Source organism: Lissotriton helveticus, chromosome 9, assembly GCF_964261635.1.
Source record: "Lissotriton helveticus chromosome 9, aLisHel1.1, whole genome shotgun sequence".
Lineage (NCBI taxonomy): Eukaryota > Metazoa > Chordata > Amphibia > Caudata > Salamandridae > Lissotriton > Lissotriton helveticus.
The window spans coordinates 740,707,407-740,731,231 of NC_136070.1; the positions used below are offsets into that span (position 1 = coordinate 740,707,407).

Genomic DNA, 23,825 nt, shown 5'->3' on the forward strand with positions numbered 1-23,825 from the left:
TCTTCGGGATGTCACTCCCCAGGGGGCAGTTCAAAGGGGACATGGCTATCAGAACGTACCAGGAGGTATGGAGCTCCCACCACCCCAGGCCCAGTGTAGAGGGATCAGGAGCCCGTCAGACCCCCCCCGCCACTCGACCCCTTGTCTGCAGAAGGAGACATGAGAACAGTACCTCAGGAGGATTGCAGCAAGTGTAGCGCCACATCTACCCACTGGTAGGGAATGCTCATGCTCCGCAGCTTCTCCGTCACTGGGCGGAAGGCACGTCTGCGCTTCAACGTGTTAGGCACCAAATCCTGGAAGATTTGAATCTTGTTGCCCTTGTATTGGAGGTCAGGCTTGTCCCTCGCGCACTTCCAAATCTCCTCCTTCTCTACAAAAAAGTGTACCCTGGTGAGGATGTCCGGTAGGAGGCCCGATCTCCCAGCAGGGGCCGCCACTCGGTGTGCCCGGTCAAGAGTGGGGGGTGATACGTCCTCGTCTCCTCGGACCTCATGGAGAAGCTGCGCCATGTAGTCCATCACGTCCTTCCCCTCTTCGCCGAGTGGCACGCCACGAATGCGGAGGTTGTTGCGCCGACCTCTGTTTTCCAAATCTTCCTGCATGATCTGGAGCTCAATGTTTTGTTCCTCAAGGGCTGTCAGGCGCTGCCACAGGTGTTCCTGGTCTTCCGTGCGCGTGTCCAAAGTCCTCTCCAGGCCATCAACGCGGTCTCCTAACTCCGTGACCTCCCTCTTAAGCTCAGTAACGCATGAATGCACCTCAGATCTCAGGGAGCCTATCTCTGCCTTAAGGTTAGTCATAAAGGCGGCCATGAACGCCTGGGTGACTGGCGGGGAGTCTGCCACCCCTCGAGATGGACCCTCCCCGGCCGCCGGCGCCCCGCCTTGCCCCACATGGCCACCACAGTGTTATCTTTAGGGGCCGTCGATGGATCGGCCCTGGCGCCTTTATTAGTGCGCGTCATCGTCTCTCGCGGTCAGAAGAATCCTCTGTAGGCCAACGGCCGCCGCTCCTTCGTGAGCCCAAAGAACCAGGCAGCAAGTAAAGGCAGAACCAAGGGGGGAGAGAGGCACACAAGGGCAGCGCACAAGCGCAGAGTATAGGGAGCCGGCCTGCACCCCGGGTATACAAGGGCCCAGAGTCCAGATCACTCTGCACTCGCAGCGGCAGGACAGCAGTGGGCCCCCATGCCCCTCCCAAAGCAGTCTAGACAGTCCGGGGCCCCCAGAGCAGAGGTACCTTATGACAGTTCGATCAGTTGTAGAGCGTCTCCTCCAGTCCAGACTCGCAGCCAGCGTATGCGTTAGGGTCACCGCCGTAGGAGCACCACACGCCGTCTGTGCACTGTCTCAGCAGGACAGCGGATGCCACGCACCACCAGGACACCGTGCTCTGCCCCCTCCTGTTCGCCGCAGTCGCTGCCGAGAGGTGCTCGCCGAGATCAGGTGTGCTCGATTACCAGCAGGGGGCCACAAAGGGGGGGACAACACCAGGTCGCAGTTGGGGCGGTCCGCCCTCCGCCGTGCTTCTCCGCCGTGGCACTGCACCTCCAACACCCTGGCTGGCAAAATGGCGGGCGCCGTCAGCTCCGACAAGTTCCCCCGGGGCACCGCAGTCACCAGAGCGTTATCAGGCCCCCAGTCTCGGCGCTGCCCCCACTCACCAGCGCACAACGTGGAACGGGAGCGCCCGACGTGCAGCCTCCGGTCCGGACAGCAAGCACCAGACCTCCGCCTCAGGACCACAGAATGGCGGGCTCCGACCCCGCCGGGCACTCGGTCGGCTGGGAAGGCACCGGCAAGATTCTTCCCTCTCAGGCTGGTCCACGGGCACCCAGTCCGGCTGGTCCCACCTCACTGCAGGGGTCAAGGGAGGCAGGCAGACGTCTGTCGGCGCTCACCGCGTCTGTCCGGCAGCCGGCAGCTAGCCGCCTCAGCAGAGCACCAAGATGGCGGAATGGCGGGCTCCGTCCGCGCCGAGCCGGCCGTTCGCACTGGGCGTCTCACAGGGCACCGTTGCTGCAATACCGCTCGTGGGAACCCGACTACAGCCGGTCAGCACTCAGGGGCATAGAGGTGAGAGGCCAGGTACCCCAGAATCCGCTCTGATAGCTTATGATAAGGCCAGCGGCAGCGGGAGCTCCACAAGAGCACGTCCGCTCACATCGCCGCTCTAGCCACGCCCCCAGAAACTGGCAATTTTAATTGTATAGGAATTGTAATACTGTGTAACACTGTGCTGGGAATTTGGTGCTACTTGAGTGCTTTCTTAATAATAATTTTTTATACTTGATTGGAGTATGTTAAACTCCTTGCTCCGACACTTTTGATGCCATTGTGAGGAGACACGCGTCGTGAGTGGTTAGCGGTCCATTGCCGTGATAGGAGTTGCTTTGGGATCGATTGCAAATTTTCTGTCCGGTCGCACATTTCAGGTTTCTTCTTCTAAAGCAGTTTCCAAAGTGCATGCTTCCCCGTACGGAGGGCTACAGGGCTCGATTCTCAGCCCTTTATTGTTTAAAATGTATGTTAAACCATTGGCTGATATTGCAGAGGAGGCAGGGCTGTCAGTTTTTCCTATGCTGATGACACCCAAATAGTCTTCTCCCTTTCTGCTAAAGGAGCCGTTGGGCCCTCTTCTCTTCAAAGTTGGATTGAGTAAAATCATGCAGTGGATGCAAGTCAATTCGCTTAAGCTTAATGGAGGGAATACGGAGGTGCTCATCCTAGGGAAAAATAAAGACCTGTGGGGCCCCCAACATTGGCCTCCTGAATTGGGTGTTACCCCTCAGCCTACTAAACCAAAAATCCTGTAAAAATATCCTGTGAGGGCTCATGAGGGGCCGAATTGATCACGTCATGACTTGCTAGCGCCTAGGGGCATCTCCAGGAGCGATTTCAGGCACCCTGTGCCTGGTGACGCCGAGGGATTTCACTGAGTAGAGGAGCCCTGGACTGGGAATTACGGGAGGCCGAGGATTGAGGCCTGCGACCAGAGACAAACACAATGCCTGGCGAGAGAGGGCCTGCGGAGCTCTGGTAGGTCCGGGAGCCGCACCGGCATCAACGTCTCACCAGGTCCTGCTCTCGGAGTGTCACGGTCCTGAGTAGCCTTGCAGGGGTGCTGACCTGGTAGCTGGAGCCCCCCCATCCAGAATCGCGGCAGCGGTGGGCGCACTCAGCGGAGGGACCGGGAGGACTTCCCAAAATCCCTGAACCTGCCCCGGATTTACGGAGGGGCATAACAGCTGGGACCCGACCCCCTCGCAGGTGCAATCGGATGCGGGGGAAGGTCGTGTGTGGGACCGGCAGACCCAGCAGTGAGGTGGTGGCGGCCTGATGCAGGGCAAGGCCCGAGACATAGGCCTGTGTACCCGGAGGCAGGGGGCCCTTGGATCAGCAGACAACAGCGTTCGCGGCCGGGCCAAAAGATCGGAGCCGCCGGCGGGGGGCCTGCTGCTCGCATGGGACCCCGGGCATAGGGGCCAGGCGAGTGGGACGATCGGCGCGGTGGTGCGGGGCGACTCCTTACGCCGGCCGGCGCAGGGGGTGGTAGCGGCCCTTAAGGGCCTGGAGGTCGTGATAGGCCCGATTGCACCGCCCCTGGATGATCCTGGAGCAGGCTGTCGCCGGAGCTGGCTCAAGGTGCAGGACCTGCCCCAGAACGGCAGACTCAGGTAGGGGAGGCCTGGAGTGAGTGTACGTTTGGGGTGACGCACTGCCGCGGAGTCCCCTTCAACCCGGGCCCCCGATTGCGGTCCTGGGAGCAGGCGTAGGACCTGGCTGATGCATTTCTCGGACTGGCCATACAGCCTGGGGACATGGTCCAGAGTGGCAGCGGTGTGGGACGCAACGCGGAGGTATAAGCCGCCTCTGAGGGAGGACCGGCGAAGAGCTCTCAGCATAGGGGCTTGCCGACAAGACGCAGCCTACCAGGGGGCGCCGGCTGTGAGCGGAGAAGTGGTTGGGCTGGCCCCCCACAGAACATTGACGGAGAAGGCGCTCCCCTGGGAGGAGGGGCCTGTCGCAGCAGAGACACCAAGTGGAGCACATGAGGGGTGAGGCCTACCTGCGGCCCGGAGGGCCTCCTCCCTACTGAAGCGGTGGTGCGTGGTGAGTGGAGCAGAGAGGGGGCACGGCCATAGATCATTGGATGTGGTGGCTAAGGAAAGTGGGGGACACCTCGATGTAGTGGAGTGAGACTGGTCAGTCACTGACCCCTGGAAAAGTAGCGGTGGCTTAAATACGTGTGGAACTGCGTGGAGGTTTCCTGGGACCTGGGGTCCAACGCTGCCCTAAAGGCGGCGTAGTTAATAACCACTGAAGGTCTGGCAGCCCACCGGGGAGTAGAAAGGGATACCCGAGGCACCCGAAATGCGCAAAGACAGAATGTCACGCTCCACACAGCCGAACACCATAACACAGTGTGCCACTCAAAGGCTCCCATCCCAGAGGATCACGAGACAGTCGAGTGAAAGAATAAGAGGCGGAGGCGCCCGGGGATCCCTCCTGTGCGGAGCTCTTGAAGGTGATCCAGGGTTCACACTCGGCACTGGTACGCCAAATAGAGACTGTCTCAATAGATGTTAATTTACTGCGGACGGACCTATGGAAGGTGGCCGTCAAAGTCTCCGACGCGGAGGGCAACATAAAACAGCTGCAAGGGGAGGTAGCGTCTCTCAAACAAACTGTTGCTCAACTCAAGGTTACGACCGGAGAACTGGAGAGAAGAGCAGAGGACGCAGAAGGGAGGGCGCGCCGCAGCAACATCAGGGTCCTAGGCGTGCCGGAGCGGGCAGAGGCTGGAAATGCGGAACGCTTCCTAGAGGACTGGATAAGAACGCAGTTGTGCCCGAGGGGTCTCTCGGTGGTCTTTGTAATAGAGCGAGCCCACAGAGCACTGGTCCCTCCGCCGCGGCCGGGGGCTCCTCCGCGGGCCCTGATTGCCAAAATTCTCAATTACAGAGACCGAGACTGTATTCTTAAGGCGGCAAGGGAATCGGCGAACCTCTCCTATGAAAACAGCAGAATCTCCATCTACCGAATTACACCCAGCAAGTCCAAGAGCAAAGGAAATCCTTCCTGGGAGTCAAACAGAAACTCCGGGAGATGGGCCTACAATACATGTTACTATACCCGGCAAAATTGAAGGTGCTGGCCCAGGGGAAGGCTCATTTATTCGAATGCCCGGAAGAGGTCTGGGAATGGTTGGAGATTCGGGGGGGGACCTGCCGCCTGGCAAACGGGGAGGAAACTGCAGCACGTGGGGAGCTCGAGCCCCGAGGAGGCGGACGAACAGAAGAAGACGACGGTCCGAGGCAGCTGCAAGCGGGGAGAGGCGTAGAGTGCTGGTGGGAGAGGATGGAGCCTAGCTTGTGGAGCCTCCCGGTGGGGGTAATGGAACAGTGCCCTCGACGTCCGCGGGGAATGAAGAGGTCTTGGTCCCCGACACACTGCCGGTCCCGACAGAGGACGTGTCACTGACTGCTGCGGCAATCCCTGAGACTGCAGAGGTTGGGACTCCTGAGACAGTGGATCCTTCTTGAACTGACTGTGTGGTTGGGGATATGGAGTGTATGCTATGGGACAAGAGCTCCATTCATTGTGAGAGAGCCTCAGGAAGGTAGGGGGAGGTTGCATGAAGCATGACGTGAGAGGGGGGAGGGTATTCAAGTGGGCATGGAATGAGTGAAGTGTAGAGGGTGGTAAAGGTTTGAGGACGTGGGAGAGTAAATTGTCTGGTAAATGATGGTATGAGCCCGGTGAGGATGTCTTGAATTGGACCTTGCAGGGAGTCGGGGTGGGGGGTGGGAGGAACTTGCTCTTGTTTCTGAATAACTTTGCCTAGTTGTGCGAATGGGGTGGCTGTGTACGTCCTGGCACCAGCAGGGAAAGGGCATATGGGCATGTTTGGTTGTTGCCGCTATATTGCTCGTGGGAGGGGGGATTGCTTAGAGGGAATGTTTACGGGGACTGTTTTTGGCATTGATTGTATCACAGATCGGGCACCGGAGGGGGATGGCTCTGGAAGCGAGAGGGTGTGGCGGGACGGGATGGGGTACGCATTATGGGTTACAAGTTTATGAGCTGGAATGTGAGGGGGTTAGGCATGTGCACTAAGAGATACAGGGTCCTCTCCTTCCTCCGCAGACATGGGGTGTCTATTGCTTGTCTTCAGGAGACCCACCTGGTGGTTGACGGTGCGCAGAAGTTGGCCAAAACATGGCGTGGACAATTGTATCATGCGTCCTTCTCTACATATGCCAGGGGGGTCCTAATCTGGGTGGCCCCGGGGGTACCGTTCGCCATGCAGTATATTGAAGCGGACATCAACGGTCCATACCTGCTCCTCCGGGCTAAACTGGACGGCAGGCAGGGAGATTGTCATTTTAAACTCATATGCACCCAACACTGATGACCCGGCCTTCTTTAGGGATTTGCAAGATGTCATGGTTCATGATCTGGGGACCCCGACACTTTGGTTGGGGGATTTCAACTGCATTTTGGACCCGGTCCTAGATAGATCACCGCCCCGGGAGGGCACGAAACCCCGTATGACTGTGCAGCTCGGGGAGGTCATGAGAAACATAGGGGCGATAGATGTTTGGCGCCAGCGGAACCCAACACAAAAGGTATACACTTGCTTCTCCCCCACACACAATACATACAGCCGCCTGGATAGAGTCCTGGTGGCGAATGCTGGGCTTAGCATGGTAGTGGAAGTTACTCACCAGGCGCGCTTTTTGTCGGACCACTCACCGGTGGCGTGCATGGTTCAGTGGGGGCTTTCGACAGCTCGCCCTCGGGCCTGGAGGCTCCCGGTAGATATACTCAAGGATCAAATAGGAAAGGCGCATGTAGGAAAGGCCATTGGGGATTATGTGGACCTTATTTGGGGACAGTGGAGTTTATCCGCAGCCACTAGGTGGGAGGCCCCGAAGGCTGTGGTGAGGGGAGCTTGTATGGTGCTCACCTACGGAGTTCGGAACCAACTCCTCCGAGATCTCCAGAAAGAGGAGGTCACCCTACTGCAGGCTCAGCTTGTAAAGGATCCCAGTGCCCTGCAGCGGCGGGAGGAACTGGACACCCGCGCTAGGCTACATGATGTACTAGATAGACTTGATAAATATGCACTGGGCCAGTATAGGCAGCACCTTCACAGGGAGAATGATAAGTCAGGGCGGCTCCTGGCATGGATATTGAGGAGAGAGCAGATTCCAGAGCGTATCGTGGCCTTGAAGGACCTGACCGGACAGGTGGTGTATTCGGAGCAGGCCGTTTCGGAGAACTCATATCTCCCGTATTTGCAGAACCTGCCTGTGTCAACCCTTTCAGATTCAGACAGGGAGGTACTGGATGCGGCCCTGATGTTGACAGAGGTCCGTGGGGCGTTGGCCCATTTGACGCGCGCAAAGTCGCCTGGGAGCGACGGATTCCCGTCCAAGTTTTACCAGGAATACCAGGAAGTCTTGGCTCCGCTCCTTCTCCAGGTCTTTCATGAGGCGTTCGATAGTGGAGTGCTCCCGCAGAGTATGGCCCAAGGGGAAATATGCATGCTCCTGAAGCCGGGGGGGGGACAAGCATGACCCCTCGTCATATCGGCCGATAACCATGATAAACGCAGACGTCAAAATACTGACCAAGCTCTTGGCCTTACGGCTGGCGCCCCACATGGAGCACTTAGTTCATCAGGACCAATGTGGTTTTATTCCCGGGCGGAATACGGCCATGAATTTAAGACGCTTGAATCATATACAGCATGAGGTGAGAGACAGGGACGAGCAGACGGTCTTGGTCTCTATAGACCTGGCCAAGGCGTTTGATACTGTTGACTAGGGCTACTTGCAGGAGGTCCTTAGGAAGATGGGCCTGGGGCCCAACTTCTGCCATTGGATTTGCATCCTATATAGCTCTCCTCGAGCCAGGGTGTGTCTGGAAGCCGCGAGGTCGGAGGAGTGGCGGCTTGAGCGGGGCACGAGACAGGGGTGCCCCCTCTCGCCGCTGCTTTTCGCCCTCGCAATCGAGCCCTTTGCTGTCCTACTATGGACCAAAATGAGTCAATGGGGCATACAGCTGGGTGACACATGCAACATGCTGGCGCTATATGCGGATGGTGCCTTGTTTTATCTGGCATCACCGAGGGAGGCACTCCCGAGATTGCTACACCACCTGGACCTATTCGGCGAGGCGTCGGGATTGCGGATGAACCGGAGAAAGTCCCTAATTTTCCCACTTTCGGGATTTGAAGCGATCCCCCAGGAGGAATGGCCAGAGCTGAGACTCCGTTGGGAGCACACCAGTTTCCGCTATCTGGGCATTCATGTGACCTCGTCAGTGGAGCAGTCCCTGACCCGTAACATAGATCGGGTCATTACGTCTCTCCAGCGCTCCGTGTCCTTCTGGAACACTCTCCCACTGTCCCTAATAGGGCGACTGGCCATATCCAAGATGGTAATGCTGCCAAGGACGCTGTATGTCCTTCAGAACACGTTGTGCCCGCTTCCGCCTAGGATTTTTTGGACCCTCAACACCCTGCTTACATCCCTGCTCTGGGCGGGTCGGCGGAGCAGAGTAGCCCTCCGTACCCTTGTGCGTTCCTTTGAGGTGGGGGGACTGGAGGCCCCGAGATTTGATCTTTATTATTATGCAGCACAGATTCTTCCGGCGGCCAGATGGTTTGTGGACGCGGATGTGTGGGAGACGCGGTTATTAGCAGGACGGGCAACAGTGCAGGAGCTACAGCAGGCACTGATGCTAGGGGCCGGAGCAGATGCCGAACTGCCTTACGTGGTCAAACACACAGCGGGCATATGGCAACGTTTTATAGAAAGGGTTCTACGGTCGGCCCCCTTCCACAGAGATCTGCCGCTCTGGATCCTGGCCCCTATAGTAGAGATAGATCATCAGATGTCCTTCCGAGAGTGGAGAAATGGAGGCTGCGAGGTCCTGGCTGACCTATACCCTTCGGAGAGCTTCGTGACCTATGAGCAGGCAGTGGAGTCGTTTGGCCTTAGTGGCGGACAATACCTACATTACCAAGGGCTGCGCTCTATAGTGCGCTCGATCTGGCCGCAGTGCCCGGAGATTCCTCCGATGACCCATACATTACATATCATACTGTCTTGCGGCAGAGGACGCAGATTGATAACTTTGCTGTATGCAGCTATGAAGCGGGATTCTGCTCCTCCGGTGCCGCCGGCATGGGTGGCCTGGGAGGCAGATCTGGGAGTGCCTCTGGATTAGAGTCAGCTGACGGGTGTGGGGGCCCTCACGTGGCGGGTCTCCTGTAATGTGCAATTTAAACTTATTCATTTCCTGCACCGCACCTACCTTACCCCGAAGTCGAACAGCCGATTCTCGGGTAGCGGCAGGGACAATTGCCCCAGATGCAGTGCAGAGGGGGCGGGGTTCTTGCACCTGGCCTGGGAATGTCCGTTAGTGGGGAGCTTTTGGTCAGCGATAATAGCCCGGGTGAGGGCTGCCACGGACCTCCGAATGGAGCTCACACCTGTACATTGCCTGTTGGCGTTGGTCCCGAGGCCAAGGAAATGGAAACTCTCTTACAAGTTATTACAATTGATGCTAGTGCTGGCCAGGCGCAGGGTTGCCATTACGTGGATGGGACAGCGGGCCCCGGACGTAGATGCATGGCTTAGGGATGTGAGGGAATGGACACTAGCGGAAGAAACACATATGCAACACACTAGGAGGGATGAGAAATTGCAGGAAGATTTGCTGGCGTGGCGAGCCAAGTGCATGACAGGGTTGGCGACGGAGGGGCCCTCGTCACCCAGTGACTCTGAGGGGAAAAGCGGGGAGTTGTTCTCTGAGCACGACTCTGAGGGGGAAGGGGGAGGGGCCCACTGTGGGGTTCCTCAACCTGTGCATGGAGCTGAGCCTGACCTGGTTTCTTCACGTTGTCACATGTAAGCTGCTGATTCCACCGCTTAACTGCATTGCCTTGTGTACTTTCAGATGCTGTCATACTCCGTAACTGTGCCATAATGAGTCCATCGATCAGTGTACAAATGTTTTTAATGATGCCATGGGGGGGGGTTTATCTTGTAATTTCCAACAAAACTTGAAAAATAAAGTTTTTTTAAAAAAAAGTAGGGCTGGACATTTATGATCGAGTGTTCAGAATCAGCCTGTTGTCGTTTTATGCGAATCATTTGAAAGGCTGTGTTTTGATATTGACTGGCTCCATTCGCTTCCCTCCTACAGGTTCTCCAGCAGCTTTGCCTTCTTCGCCCTAGCTATGGACCTGCAGAGGTTTTCGGTTGATATTTATCTGGTGCAGGTGATCTTCGGAGTAGTGGAGCTCTCATTGCGGGGATTTGGCTTCATCAGCATGAGCTATCTAGGCCGCCGCTTCACCCAGGCGGGCACCCTCATTTTAGCAGGTCTCCTTGTCTTGTCTAGTTTGGCTGTCCCCAAAGGTAAGCTAATGGTGTATAATATAAATCATTTTAGAACTCATCATCCAGACTTTTTACCTCCTGCTCAACTCTTCCAGTGTATAGTCTTTATTGACCTTCTTCAGATACAACAGTCGAGTCAGGGCATCCAAGTTGTCAGTTACACTTCTGTGTACCACTTCGATGTTGGCAGTTTGCTTGTGAAGTGTAAACATAAATACAAATAATCGCGCCCAGAGTGAATGGCATATTCTGTGAATCTACAATTTTGTTATTTTGAGACATTATCTAAGTTATTGTGTAAAAGGGACTAAAACAATAGCAGGTCATGTCTAATGCTTGACAGCGCATGCCTCTGCCTGGAAGTGCAGCTTAACCCTCAGCCTGGTAATGCTTGTTAAGCATCTTTCTGCAGTTTGTGATCAGACATCTACAGTGGATGGAGTCAAACAATCTTTAACACGCTGACACTTGGAGTGCCTGGGTGTGTTTCTCTCACTTGTGATTGAGAGTAGAGGGATCTCAAGTGCCTAGAAGGGCAGCCACCAGTGCTATGTGAGTTCCTGAAATTGCTCCCTAATCTAACGTCAGATAGTGTAGCTACATCCAGTGCCGGAGAACACTTTTCTTCCCAGTGCCTGCAATAAATACCTTCTCTACTGTGTGGCAACATTTACATTTTCACATGCTTCTCCATTTCACCTTAACCAACTGTTACTGTATAGATAGGTTTATATCTGTGAGCGCTGGCATTTTTTAGGTATATATGAATGCATGTATATACCGGTGTTTGTGTTGTCTAAACCTAGTTGGTAAATGGGTGCCCGTGATCCCGACAGAAAGGTTGATTACATATGCTTCCCCAATGCTAAATTTGAACTGGCTGTTGCAGGTGGGGCTCACCAACACATTTTTTGTGACCGTTTCCGATTTTTACGTCTCGGCCTGATCCAGCGCATGCGCTGGTCTCGGCTGAGACATTTTGGGGCTCTAAGAAATGCTACTTTGCCGGCGATCAGCTTGTTCTCTACAGACTTTCACTCAAAGCAGAGAGAGAAAAACACAATAAAAGGGGAAAGAACGAGGAATAAAAAGATGGAAGAACAGTGGCAAAGGAAGAAATCAGTACTGAAATAAGAACCTGCAAGAGTGATATAAAGGGAAGAGGGTGTCTGGTGGATTAAACAGACATGATGTGGAATCAATAGCATGCAGCATTAATATGCAGCACCCCCGATATTCTTAGTGCTAGTACCCCCTACAGGCTTTTGAGCAAAATTTTAGTTTGGACCCCAGCACTTACAGTTTGACAAATGAAGCACTCTCTACATCTTGTGTTGGAGGATAGTGTTCAACTTCTTTCTGAATTGGAGGAGGGTTGGAGCAATTCTAATGTTACTAAGTATTATGTCCCAGCACATGGGAACACAGGGGAAGGCTTATGTTATGTTTATTTTCCTTTCACATTTCTCTGTCTAGTCTGTCAATGATCTGGTTGCTAGTATAACGCTGTTAATGTGAGATGGTAAGTTTCCCTGCCAGGGCATGTTTGGGTGCCCTGTCTAATGGCCTTGTAGATGATGAAACTGGTTTTAAAAATCACACAGATTTTGATTAGGAGTCAAAGTAATTCTTTCAGCATTTTGGTAATGTGGCGAAATTTCTTCAAGCATTTATGAAACATTCTGCAGCATTTTGGATGTCCATGAGGGATGCCAAAGTCGTGTAGGTGAGTCACGAGAGGACAGCTATCACTAGACCTTGGTTTGATTGTGCCACCATTACCAATGTACGGAAATTATGTAATATGCATTGCTTTCTAATGTTGCCAAATTAAGTGTCTTGGAGTAAAATCCTCTATAGAGCCTAGGTGCATGGATAGCTACCTCTAGTGCATGGCAGTATAACCAGCTCTAGAACTAAAAACACATTTAGGGTCAAATTACGAGTCGTGGTGGCGCCATGGTGGTGGTCCAGCCTCCACCGTACCAGCGGTCCGACTGCCCCCATTATGGCTAAAGTGGTCGGATCACCCTAGGACCACTGATGCCACCAGAGATCCTCCATTCCCTGACAGTGGCACGGTGGTTAGAGGCCGCAATATGCTTGGCTGGACCGCCGTGGTCCACCAAGCATATTATGAGTTTGCTATCCACCAGGGTTTTCATGGCAGTCCCACCGCCATGTCCACCCAGGTGGAGAAGAAAACCCCTTGTGCCTCTGCACCCAGTGTATGGACACAGGGGGGGCACAAAATGTGCCCACTTGTGTGCATGCACATCAGTTCCTGCACAACATGGACGTTAGTGTCCATGTTGTGCAGGAACCTTGTGAGGCATTCCAATTGTGGTGCCTTTTTCAAAGGCACTGCTGCTGTTGAAATAGGGACCACAGTGGGAACTGCCATGCCGCCTTCCAGACTACAAAAGAACTTGCAATCTGTCGGGTGGGCCGCAATGACTCTTGGCGGTATGAGGGCTCGGCAGTGACGGGCCGCCCACACCGCAATAAGTCGTAATAGGGCCCATAGTGTTAAGTAATTAAATACAGTATGGAGCTACTCGGAAGTGATATGATCCTTCATTTGGATAGGCAATTCTTTGGCTAGAAACTGTAGTTGTCCTTAGATAACAATACCTTGCACCTAACAGCCCATGGTAATACAGCTCAACAGAAACATATAGGACACTTCCCAACATCAGATTAACTGCCCCTTAGTAAGAAAGATAATCTCAACACAGTCACCTTCTAATTACAGCCCTATCAAACTCCTATTCTTCTTAAGAAAAGTTCTAAAAAGAGTTTTGGTACAATGGAAATAGCACACCATTTTTACTGCACGTTAGCGGAAGATATCTGATTCAGCCTTTTCTTTGTACTGACCCACGACAGTACCCACTGCTTTAAATGGGATGAAAAAGGTGGAGGTCTCTACAAGAGTTATGGCCAAAGAAGCATGACACAGAACCCAGCTGCACCTGCGGTGCAGGGGCAGTCTTTTTGTTTTTTTTGTTTTATATAGCACATACTTGACACGAAGGTATCAGAGCACTTTATATGAGCACCAGTTGCGTTACAGACAGACACATTCATTCTGTTGGGCACGGGTAGATTAAGTGATTTGGCCAGAATCCCAGGATGTTGAGCATCCCTGCTGAGACTCGAACCCGGTTCCCCAGCTTTAAGGTTGACCGCTATTCAGCTTAAGGCTTATGAATACCTGTGACATGTGACAGTCGTAGGGGCAACTCGCCACATTCTGCAGGGTGGCACAATAATTTTTTTACAATTTTATTTTCACTTTATTAGAAATAAAGTTAAAAAAATTACACATACAAAAACTATGGGTTCTTAAGTCCGCCCGCCACCATATTGGAAAACGGAACCGACCGCCAGAGGTGCGCGGTCCCGCGAGGCCAATTAGGATGCGACCGCCGCCCTGGCGGGCGCATCCAGCATCTTTATCATTGCGGCGGGCGGTGCAGTAAGCAGCACCCGCCGCAATGTTAAAGTGGCATGTTGTGCATTGCCATGCGGTGCCTGCAACCTTATGCATGGCAATGAATGAGGGTACCATAGGTACCCACCAAGTGCAGACAACCCACCCACCCACCCCCCAGGGGCCCACAACGTGCCCCCATAGTGATTTACTGTATGCCTTTCTATGGCGGAGTCTCCGTCATGGAAAGGTATACCCACCGCCAGCATCATAATATGGATGGTGGTGCCTGCAAGGCACCTCCACCATATTGTGAGCCTTTTCCGCCCGGCAATCATGCGGATTGCCGACCAGCGGACCGACTTTCCGTCCACTGCAGTACCCCCCGCCATGGTAATATGGCGAGGGGTAAATGTAGTTGTGATGCCGGGCGGTGGCGATCTGCCCGCCATCATAATAGGCCCCTATGTGTTTCTCCACCAGAAGGGAGCAATGCAAAGAATAAGTAGCCACATAAATATTACATTCATTGGGTATGGGTGATGATCCCAGGTTGAACCACACTAAAGAGAAAGGTAAAAAAGGAATCTGGACAAGCATGTTCCCAACATGAATGAGCATTCCAGCAGCACCCTCCTCTCCCCTCTTCTTAGCAGCTATTAGACCCGGAGGGCGCTCCAGCGCTTGTCATGCAGAGTTCTCTTTCGCATATGTCAAGGAGTTAAACTGACCAGACGGCTGTTAAACTCTCCATAGCATAAAAATCCCAAATCTTGGCCCACCACAAAGCCATTGTAGGGATCTCTGGGCCCTTCCGTCGGAAGGCAATCACCAGTCTCGCGGCCAGAAAGCTTTGTGTGAACAGTTTACCTGACGGGAGTTGAGCGGGTAGAGTCCCTCCTCATCTGGCACCCCCCTGAGCACTTGAAGGGGTTGGTGACTGACTAACTTGTAGGATCTCACAGTTTTGATGAAACACATGCTTCCAAAAATCAGAGACTACTACATATGGATATATGTGCCCCTAGTCCTACAGCCCTCCCAACGGCTGTCACTCAACCCCATCATGTTGGACAGGCGAGCCAGGGTAGGATATCAGCGCAGGAGTAATTTATAAGCACTCTCTTTATATTGGATACACATAAAGATCTGCCATATTACACTCCAGTCACACTCATCAATTTCCATACCCAAATACTGCAACCACTGTACGGTATAGCCAACCATAGTAAACTCTAGGGGGGTTTCCAACGTTCGATAGAAACATGAAATTGCTTTCCAATTTTCCCCTCCACACAGAATATCTTCTAGCAAATGTGTATCCTGAGTGTTTTTCCCCGAAGAGTGTCGGCCTGGGGAGCCCAATGGGTCAGCTGCATCACTCTGTACATGTCGGTGTGATGTAATGAGAAGTCAGTCGCACACTGGTCCCTGGTCTTGGGGATCCCGTCTACATATAAGTCTTGAAGGGCAAGGGCAGCACCCGTACTCCACCTGCAGAACCTCCTATCCAGCATACTGAGTGGAAAGTGGAGTAGTGTGGCTCACTGGTTAGAGGCGGCAGGCCTGAGAGCAGAAGTCAGCCTGGGACCAGGGTTCAATTCCCGACGCGGCAGGGTCGTGGACCTTGGTCAGCGGACTCGATAATTCTCGCTTCGGTGCTTACTCTAATCAGGGGTTCCACTCGGCAACTCTGGGCATTAGCTTGCCTAATCTCCACAACGGCCCCACCAATTCCGGGGATGCCTGGCTTCACCTTGGGGACTCCCAGCAAGGGACCATCCCACAGGGAAAGCCAGGACGGGTTCCCCAGAGTTATACAGCGCCGGGACGCCCCGTTGCTGGGGCAGCTGTGCGCTTTACAAGTATACTACATTTACATTTACATTTACAAAGTCTGGGTTACCAAAAACCAGGGTGTGCAGGGAGGTGTATAGCCTACATTTACACATGTGTGCAGCCTGCTTCCAATAATTGAAGGTGAAGAAGGTAGGTTAACAACAAGCTGCCAACAAAAGGAAGGCTGTGTGGTGGTAACTATGGGAAATGCTTTAGAGGGAGCTTGGACGAGAGCTGTTGTAGTCGAACCCAGGGCTTGGTGGGGTCAGAGATCCAGTCCAATGCCATAACAATTTGGGCAACCATAGGATAGCGAGCCTCATTCAGAACTCCAAACCCACTCTCCCACGAGGAACAATAGAGGGCCACTTTAGTCACCCTAGGTGGCCTACTATTCCATATAAAGGTCCATCATTTTTTCTGGATGGACCACCGTTTTTGGAATCTGGTGCGGGAAAACCTTAATCACGTATAGAAGTCTCTGCAAGAAGGTTTTTTTTTAGGCAGTTGACTGCCCATCCAGGAAATACCTTACCAACCCCATCTATAGAGGCCTTTAAAGAGTGTGTCCAGGAAAGGCAGGATGTTAAAGAGCAAGACATCCAAAGGGTCCCACAACATAGAAACACCTAAATATTGAAAATTGGTAGTGGCCCATGCAAACCCCCTGGACTCGATCTGTTGTTGAAGAACAGCCATTAAGGGACCCACCCCCCTATCAACCGATTTATTGTAATTGATTTGAAACCAAGATACCTCCCTTTACTCTCTCGGGTGGCCTCAAGTGCATCTAAAGAAGCATCAGGGTTAGTCAGAAAACCCAGCATGTCATTCGTGAACATTGATCCACGATCCGCTCCCGCTCTTGCTGGCCAGCAGACTTCCGTAACCATGCCTACCGGGTGGTGGCACCGTGATTGTGCCACATTGCCTTTCCCTTCATGCCACTGTTTGTTGTTAATCTTGCTGTTACTGTCATTTGTGCTGCCCTGACTGCTTATTTATGCCCCCACAGTTGTTGTTCCCCTTCGTTCAGCTGCAATTTTCCTGGTTAGCTTCGCTGTAGTCAGTTTCACTCTTTTCTATTTTCATTGCTGTTTATTTAGATTTGGCCTCACTGTTGTTATTCCCCTTGGATCTTCTAAGTTTTATTTTACTTTAGCCTTGCTAGCCACAGTTCACCCTTTGCTGTTTTTGTTGCTGTGTTTACTTTTAGCCTCACTGTTGTTATTCTCTTTTGTCCTGCCATGATTTGTTTTATTTAGCCTCGCTGTTTTCAGTTTCACCCTTTGCTGTTTTCCGTTTTTGTTGTAGCTCCTGCTTTGTTTTGCCCATGAGTCAGCTTGCTGCTGCTCCTTTTCTCACTGCTCCCACAGCACCCTGCCCTTGCCCAGGACCTACTAAATGGAGGCTGCAGCACCAAAGGCAAGCCCGCCTGCACCCGCTCGCACCTGGACAGCACCCTACACCAGGAACCCTGGCCCTCCTGCCACCCACAGATACTCAGTTGCGGAGATTCGAGCACTGGACACCAGATGCCGCAAGAACATATGCTGCTATCGCATCTTCTCGATCAATTGTAGGACCTTTCACCTGTTGCCACTGCCTCTTCACCTGCAACTCAGGACCTCCAGCCCCACTCCCCACCACAACTGCCCCAGAGTCACCCTCCTGCATCCTGCTCAAACCGAGAAAACTCTGTAAACACCCCACAGAAATATTGGACACCATTACCAGCCTCAACCCCAACATTAACTTCATCACAGAGACCTAGCCCTCCTCCACCCCCAACATCGCCACCCATGGGCTACACAATGATACACTGGAACCGCACCAACAAACACGGAGGTGCCATTGCCATCATCCACAAATAAATCATCCCCTGCACCACTACCGAAGACACCACACCAATTATGGAACACCTCAACTTCCAACTCCAAACCTATCAATCAATCAATCATTACATTTGTAGAGCGCGCTACATACCAGTGAGGGTCTCAAGGCACTGGGGGGGGGGGCTGCTACTGATCGAAAAGCCAGGTCTTGAGAAGTCTCCTGAAGGCCAGTAGTTCCTTGGTCTGTCGTAGGTCGGTAGGGAGAGTGTTCCAAGTCTTGGCGGCGAGGTAGGAGAAGGATCTGCCGCCGCCGGTGGATTTCCGGATGCGTGGAACTGTGGCGAGGGCGAGGTTGATGGGGCGGAGGCTGCGGGTGGGGGTGTAGAGGCTGAGTCGGTCGTTGAGGTATGCCGGTCCGGCGTTGTGTAGTGCTTTGTGTGCATGGATGAAGAGTTTAAAGGTGACCCTCTTGTCGACGGGGAGCCAATGCAGGCCTCTCAGGTGGGGTGTGATGTGGCTGCGTCAGGGGACGTCGAGGATCAGTCGTGCAGAGGCGTTCTGGATGCGTTGCAGCCGTCTCAGGAGTTTAGTTGGTGTTCCTGCGTAGAGGGCGTTCCCGTAGTCCAGTCTGCTGGTAACGAGGGCCTTGGTGACGTTTTTTCTCGTGTCGGGGGGGATCCATTTGAAGATCCTGCAGAGCATACGGAGGGTGTTGAAGCAGAACGCGGTCTTCAGCCAGTCTTTCTTGAATCCAGTGGCAAAGTGAGCAAGGGACTCACGTACACCCTGCCAACTTATGGCGAACAAAGCGGTACAAAAGGACGTGAGTCCCTTGCTCACTTTGCCACTGGATTCAAGCAAGCCTGGCTGAAGACGGCTGTAATGCCAGAAACCGGTCCTAGGAAGCTTGAATCCGGTCCAGGGAAGGCATGGCTTGGCAGTTCGGGCTGGACTCTTCCCATGAGGCACAGGGTCAGACTGATTTGCATATGGTCATGTCTGAACTGGGGTGGCAGAGTGGACTAAAGAACGGTGATGGATTAAACCCAGATCTGTTGACTAGATGTGAGTGTTTGATTGGTTCAGATGCTCCGTCCATCACCACCCCCTTTTGTACCGCTTTGCTCATGGAGAGGGCAGAGTCCAGGATGACCCCCAGGTTGCGCGCGTGGTCGGTGGGTTCTGGGGCAGTTACTAGCGATGTGGGCCACCAGGAGTCGTACCAGCTGATGGGGTGGGGCCGAGGATGAGGACCTCCGTCTTGTCTGAATTCAGCTTCAGCCTGCTGTCTTTCATCCATTCGGCGACTGCCTTCATTCCTCTGTGGAGGTTGGCTTTGGCGGTGTGGGGGTCTTCAGTGAGGGATATGATCAGCTGGGTGTCGTCGGCGTAGGAGATGATGTTGAGGCTATGTTGTCGTGCAACGTGGGCGAGTGGGGCCATGTAGATATTGAACAGCGTTGGGCTAAGGGAGGATCCCTGTGGAACGCCGCAGATGATTTCGGTGGTCTTGGAGCGGAAGGGTGGGAGGCGGACGCTCTGGGTTCTGCCGGAGAGGAAGGATGTGGTCCAGGCCAGGGCTTTCTCTTGGATTCCGGCGTCGTGGAGGCGTGCTGTTAGGGTGCGGTGGCAGACCGTGTCGAAGGCTGCTGAAAGGTCAAGAAGGATGAGGGCGGCGGTTTCTGCTTTGTCCATGAGGATCCTGATGTCATCGGTGGCGGCGATAAGGGCGGGTTCGGTGCTGTGGTTGCTGCGGAAGCCGGACTGGGAGGGGTCCAGGATGTTGTTGTCTTCAATGTAGCGGGTCAGCTGTCTGTTGACGATCTTCTCCGTGACTTTTGCCGGGAAGGGGAGCAGGGAGATGGGCCGAAAGTTCTTGAGGTCCTTGGGGTCCGCCTTGGATTTCTTCAGTAGGGCGTTGATCTCGGCATGCTTCCAGCTCTCTGGAAAGGTTGCTGTCTCGAAGGAGATGTTGATTGTTTTCCGGAGATGGGGTGCAATGGCTGTGCTGGCCTTGTTGAAAACGTGATGAGGGCATGGGTCAAATGGGGATCCGGAGTGGATGGAGTTCATGGTCTTGATGGTGTCTTCGTCGCTGACGTTGGACCAGGAGGTCAGGTGATTGGTGCGGGTGGAGATCGCCGGGGTGGTGGTCTCGGCGGTGGGTGTGGAGGTGTCGGTGTTGAAGCTGTCGTGGATGTCACTGATCTTGCGGTGAAAGAAGGTGGCTAGTGAGTCGCACAGGTCTTGTGATGGTGGAATGTCGTTGGTGTTGGAGCTGGGGTTGGAGAGTTCTTTCACGATGTTGAAGAGCTCTTTGCTGTTGTGTGCGTTGTTGTCGAGGCGGTCCTTGAGGGCGGTCCTGATGAGTTGATGGTGTCTGCTGGTGGCATTCTTGTGGGTTGTGTAGCTGTCTGGTGTTTGGTCGCAGAGCCAGTTCTTCTCCAGCCTTCGACAGGTGCGCTTGGAGGTCCGGAGGTCTTCGGTGAACCATGCGGCTTTCTTGATGGTGTGATTGGTTGCGGGGGTCTTGAGTGGGGCGAGGGTGTCGGCGCAGTTGTTGATCCATTGTTTGAGGTTGATGGCAGCTGTGTTGGGGTCAGTGGGGTCAGCGGGTACTCCCAGAGTGAGGGTGGTGGTCAGTTGGTCCTTGGTGACCTTGCCCCAGCAACGGCGTGGCCCCTGTTAGGTGCGGTGGTGTGTGGTGGGTTTCCTGAAGGTGAAGTGGATGCACCTGTGGTCTGTCCAGTGGGGTTCGGTGGTGTGGTTGAAGGAGACGTGGGGTCTTGGGGAGAAGATGGGGTCCAGTGTGTTTCCAGCGGCGTGAGTGGGTGTCGTCACGAGCTGTTTGAGTCTGAGGTTGGTGAGGTTGTCGATCACGGCAGTGGAGTTAGTGTCGTTGTTGTTCTCGAGGTGGAAGTTCAAGTCCCCGAGGAAGATGTAGTCAGTGGAGGTGAGGGCGTGGGTGGTGATGAGGTCGGCGATGGTGTTGCTGAACTGTGGTCAGGGTCCGGGTGGTCGGTAGACGAGTGTTCCTCTGAGGGTGGTGTTGGGGTCGGTGTGGATCTGGAAGTGCATGTGCTCGGCGGTGGTGAGAGTGTCGTCGGTGTTGGTCGAGACTCTGAGGATGTCCTTGTGGATGATGGCGATTCCCCCTCCCACTCTGTTGGTGCGGTCTCTGCGGGAGATCTTGTAGCCCTCTGGGATGGCTATAGCGATGTCTGGTGCCGAGGTGGCGTTCAGCCAGGTCTCTGTCAGGAAGGCGACGCCGGGGGTGGTCGAATCTAGGAGGTCCCAGACTTCGATGGCGTGTTTGCGAGCGGAGCGGGTGTTGAGGAGGATGCATTGGAGGTGGTTGGGTTCTTTGGTTGATGGTTTGGCAGGCCGGGTGCTGGTGAAGCTGCAGTTCCGGCAGGTGAAGGGCCCTTGGGTGCACTTCGGGATGGCCCGATAGCAGTGGTGATCTCGTCCGGGGTTGAGTGTGTGGAGGGTGCTGGAGTTGTAGTGCAGTCCAGTGTTGCGGTGGCTTCGGGGTTAAGGGGTTCTATGGCAGAATGACCATCAGATGCACCCTAGCCCACAGACCCCCTGGTCTATGCCCCGGCTTCTGCCACGCCATCTCCAACTTCATTGATGCACTAGCCATTGACCCAAAAGTTGCAAACTCTGCCAACCTCCTGGAAAGCATGAACATGGGCATCACTCATCTGGCCACCGACCCCACACACAGCGCAGGACACACACTTAACCTGATCTTCCCCTAGAGATAGAGTCAAGTACAGTCATGTCAACGAACTCCCTCGGACCGACCACACCATCATCCACTTCACCAGCGCATGATCCCCATATACCAACACCAAGCCTCCCAGCTCCTTCCACCACAGTTGGAACAGAGTGACAAAGACCCAGTGGAAGCATACTCTCAACATCACTCATCCCGACCCTGCAACGAACCTCGAATAGACTGACCAGAATTTCTCTACCTGGATCACAAACTGCGCTGACAGAGACCAGCAGATCCACCAAACAAGCCAAGTGGTACACACAAGACTTTGTACAATGAAATGCAACTACAAATGGCTAGAAGGAAGATGACACATCAGCAAAGATTCCACAGACTGAACCACCTTCAAGACAGTCCTCGACAAATACCACCAGTAGCAGATAACATCAAAGTAAGCTCCAACCACAGGAACTCTGAATCATCATCAGAGAGTTCTCCTGCCCATCGGCCACTAAGAACACGATCTCCCCTTCCCAGAAAGTCTACGACACCCTGGCGGACTACCTCCACAACAAGATATCCACCATCTACAGTAACTTCAAATCCAACTCACTGACCTCTACAACCTTCTGACTCCAACGGATGCCACACAATCACCTGCTCACCGCATGGCAACAGCTCACCACTGAGAGCACCACAGCAGATGAATTCCATTCACTCCGAAGCACTCACAGACACCTGCCCACACTGCGTCTTCAACCTCGGGAGCAAAGAAAATCCGCTACAAACTCAACTCCATTCTCAGCTACTTTATCATCACAGTTGCTTTCCCAGGTGAATGAAAACACACAGAGGTCAGACCCCTCCCTAAGAAACCTCCGCCGACCCCAGCAAACTCAAGAACTACCGCCTCTCTGCTCCCCTTCCCTGCCAGGGTACTTGAGAAGGCCATGAAGCACCAACTCAACTGGAAAGAAACAACCTGCTGGACACCTCCCAATCTGGCTTCAGTGCCAACCACAGCACCGGGACTGCCCTAATCGCTGCCATTGACAACATCAGAACCCTCCTCGACCAGGGAGAAACAGCAACCCTGATCCTCCTCGACCTCTCAGCAGCATTTAATACCGAATCCCAAACTAATCAAAAGACTTCACCACATCTTTATTTTATTTTATTTTTTATTTATAAAGTTTTATATAGCACAAACTTGATACCGAAGGATATCAGAGCGCTTTACAATTTGAGGCAAAGGCAAAAAATACAGGATTTACAACAATGTTTCTTTTAGGTGAGACAGGAAATATGGGAAAACTTTCACCAAAAAAAAGTATAAAAATATTCCCTGTATGCCCTTCAAAAAAACTGGTTTCAAGACAAAATACATGCGTTCTAAACAATGTCTCAATCAATAATCGTGTTTACAAGATAATGCCTGCCTCGCCAAATTGAGGCAAAATAAATCAAGTTCTTTATAAAGGATGTCTAAAGAATCAACCTACCTACCATCTTGGAACCCAACAACATAATCTGCAGTGTCCCTTAAGGTTCATCTCTCAGCCCCATGCTGTTCAACACACACGACACCCTTGGCCAACATCGTCAGAACTCAAGGCCTCAAAATCATATCCTATGCGGACAATGCCCAACTCATTCTCTCTGTCTCAGAAGACCCCTCTACCACCAGGACCAACTTCCACAACTGTAGGACGAGCGTTGCTGACTGGATGAAGACATACTGCCTGAAACTCAACACGGACAGGACTGAAGTGCTGATGTAATGACACCTGGTGCCCTCCAAATTTGAACCCACACCAACAGACCACACGCTCAACTTTGGCATAATCCTGGACAGCAACTCTCCATGAAAGGCCAGATCAACCCAGTCTCCTTCACCTTCTCCCACACACTCCACATGCTCCAAAAGATCTTCAGATGGCTCCCTGCCGAACCAGGAAACCATCTCTCAAGCCCTAGCCACCAACCAGCTGGACTATGGCAACCACTCTACGCAGGGATCACCAACCAACTCCTAAAGAGACTCCAGACAATACAAAGCTCAGCTGCTAGAGTCGTCCTCAACCTCCTCAGATGTATCCAGTTCACCCCCCACCTCAGGAAACTCCACTGGCTCCCCATCCAGAAAAGATGCCAATTCAAGATGCTGACTCTCTCTTACAAGGCCCTCCACGACCAAGAACCAGCACACATCAACCACAGACTGAACTTTCACAAACGACCCACACACCTGCGCTCTGCCACCCTCACCCTTGGGCACACTTTCCGTATCCACCAAAGCTACAGTGGAGGGTTCTCCTTCTCCTACCTCGCCAGCAAGTCCTGGAACGACCACCCCCTTCACCTCTGAACAGCACCCTCACTCCCGGAATTCAGAAAGGGACTCAAGACCTGGCTCTTAGATTGATCCCAGCAAAAACGTATCACCTGGATATCCTCACGGGTGATTAGCAGCACTCTATAAATTCGAATTGAATCATAATCTTTAATTGTGTATTACCCATAGGAAGACTTGCATGTCTAGATTCACCTGTACTTTCTGTATAAGAG

The 23,825-nt window shown here is 53.2% G+C and overlaps 1 protein-coding gene across 1 annotated transcript in view; it reads left to right on the forward strand.

Annotated features, from left to right (window-relative positions):
• The window catches only part of LOC144783272 (solute carrier family 22 member 6-A-like), a 758,531-nt gene that overhangs the window by 532,087 nt on the left and 202,619 nt on the right, over positions 1-23,825 (forward strand). Inside the window, exon 8 of the mRNA XM_078662336.1 lies at positions 10,227-10,441. Within this exon, the coding sequence (XP_078518462.1) occupies positions 10,227-10,441 (215 nt within the window). The remainder of the gene's footprint in view (positions 1-10,226; positions 10,442-23,825) is intronic.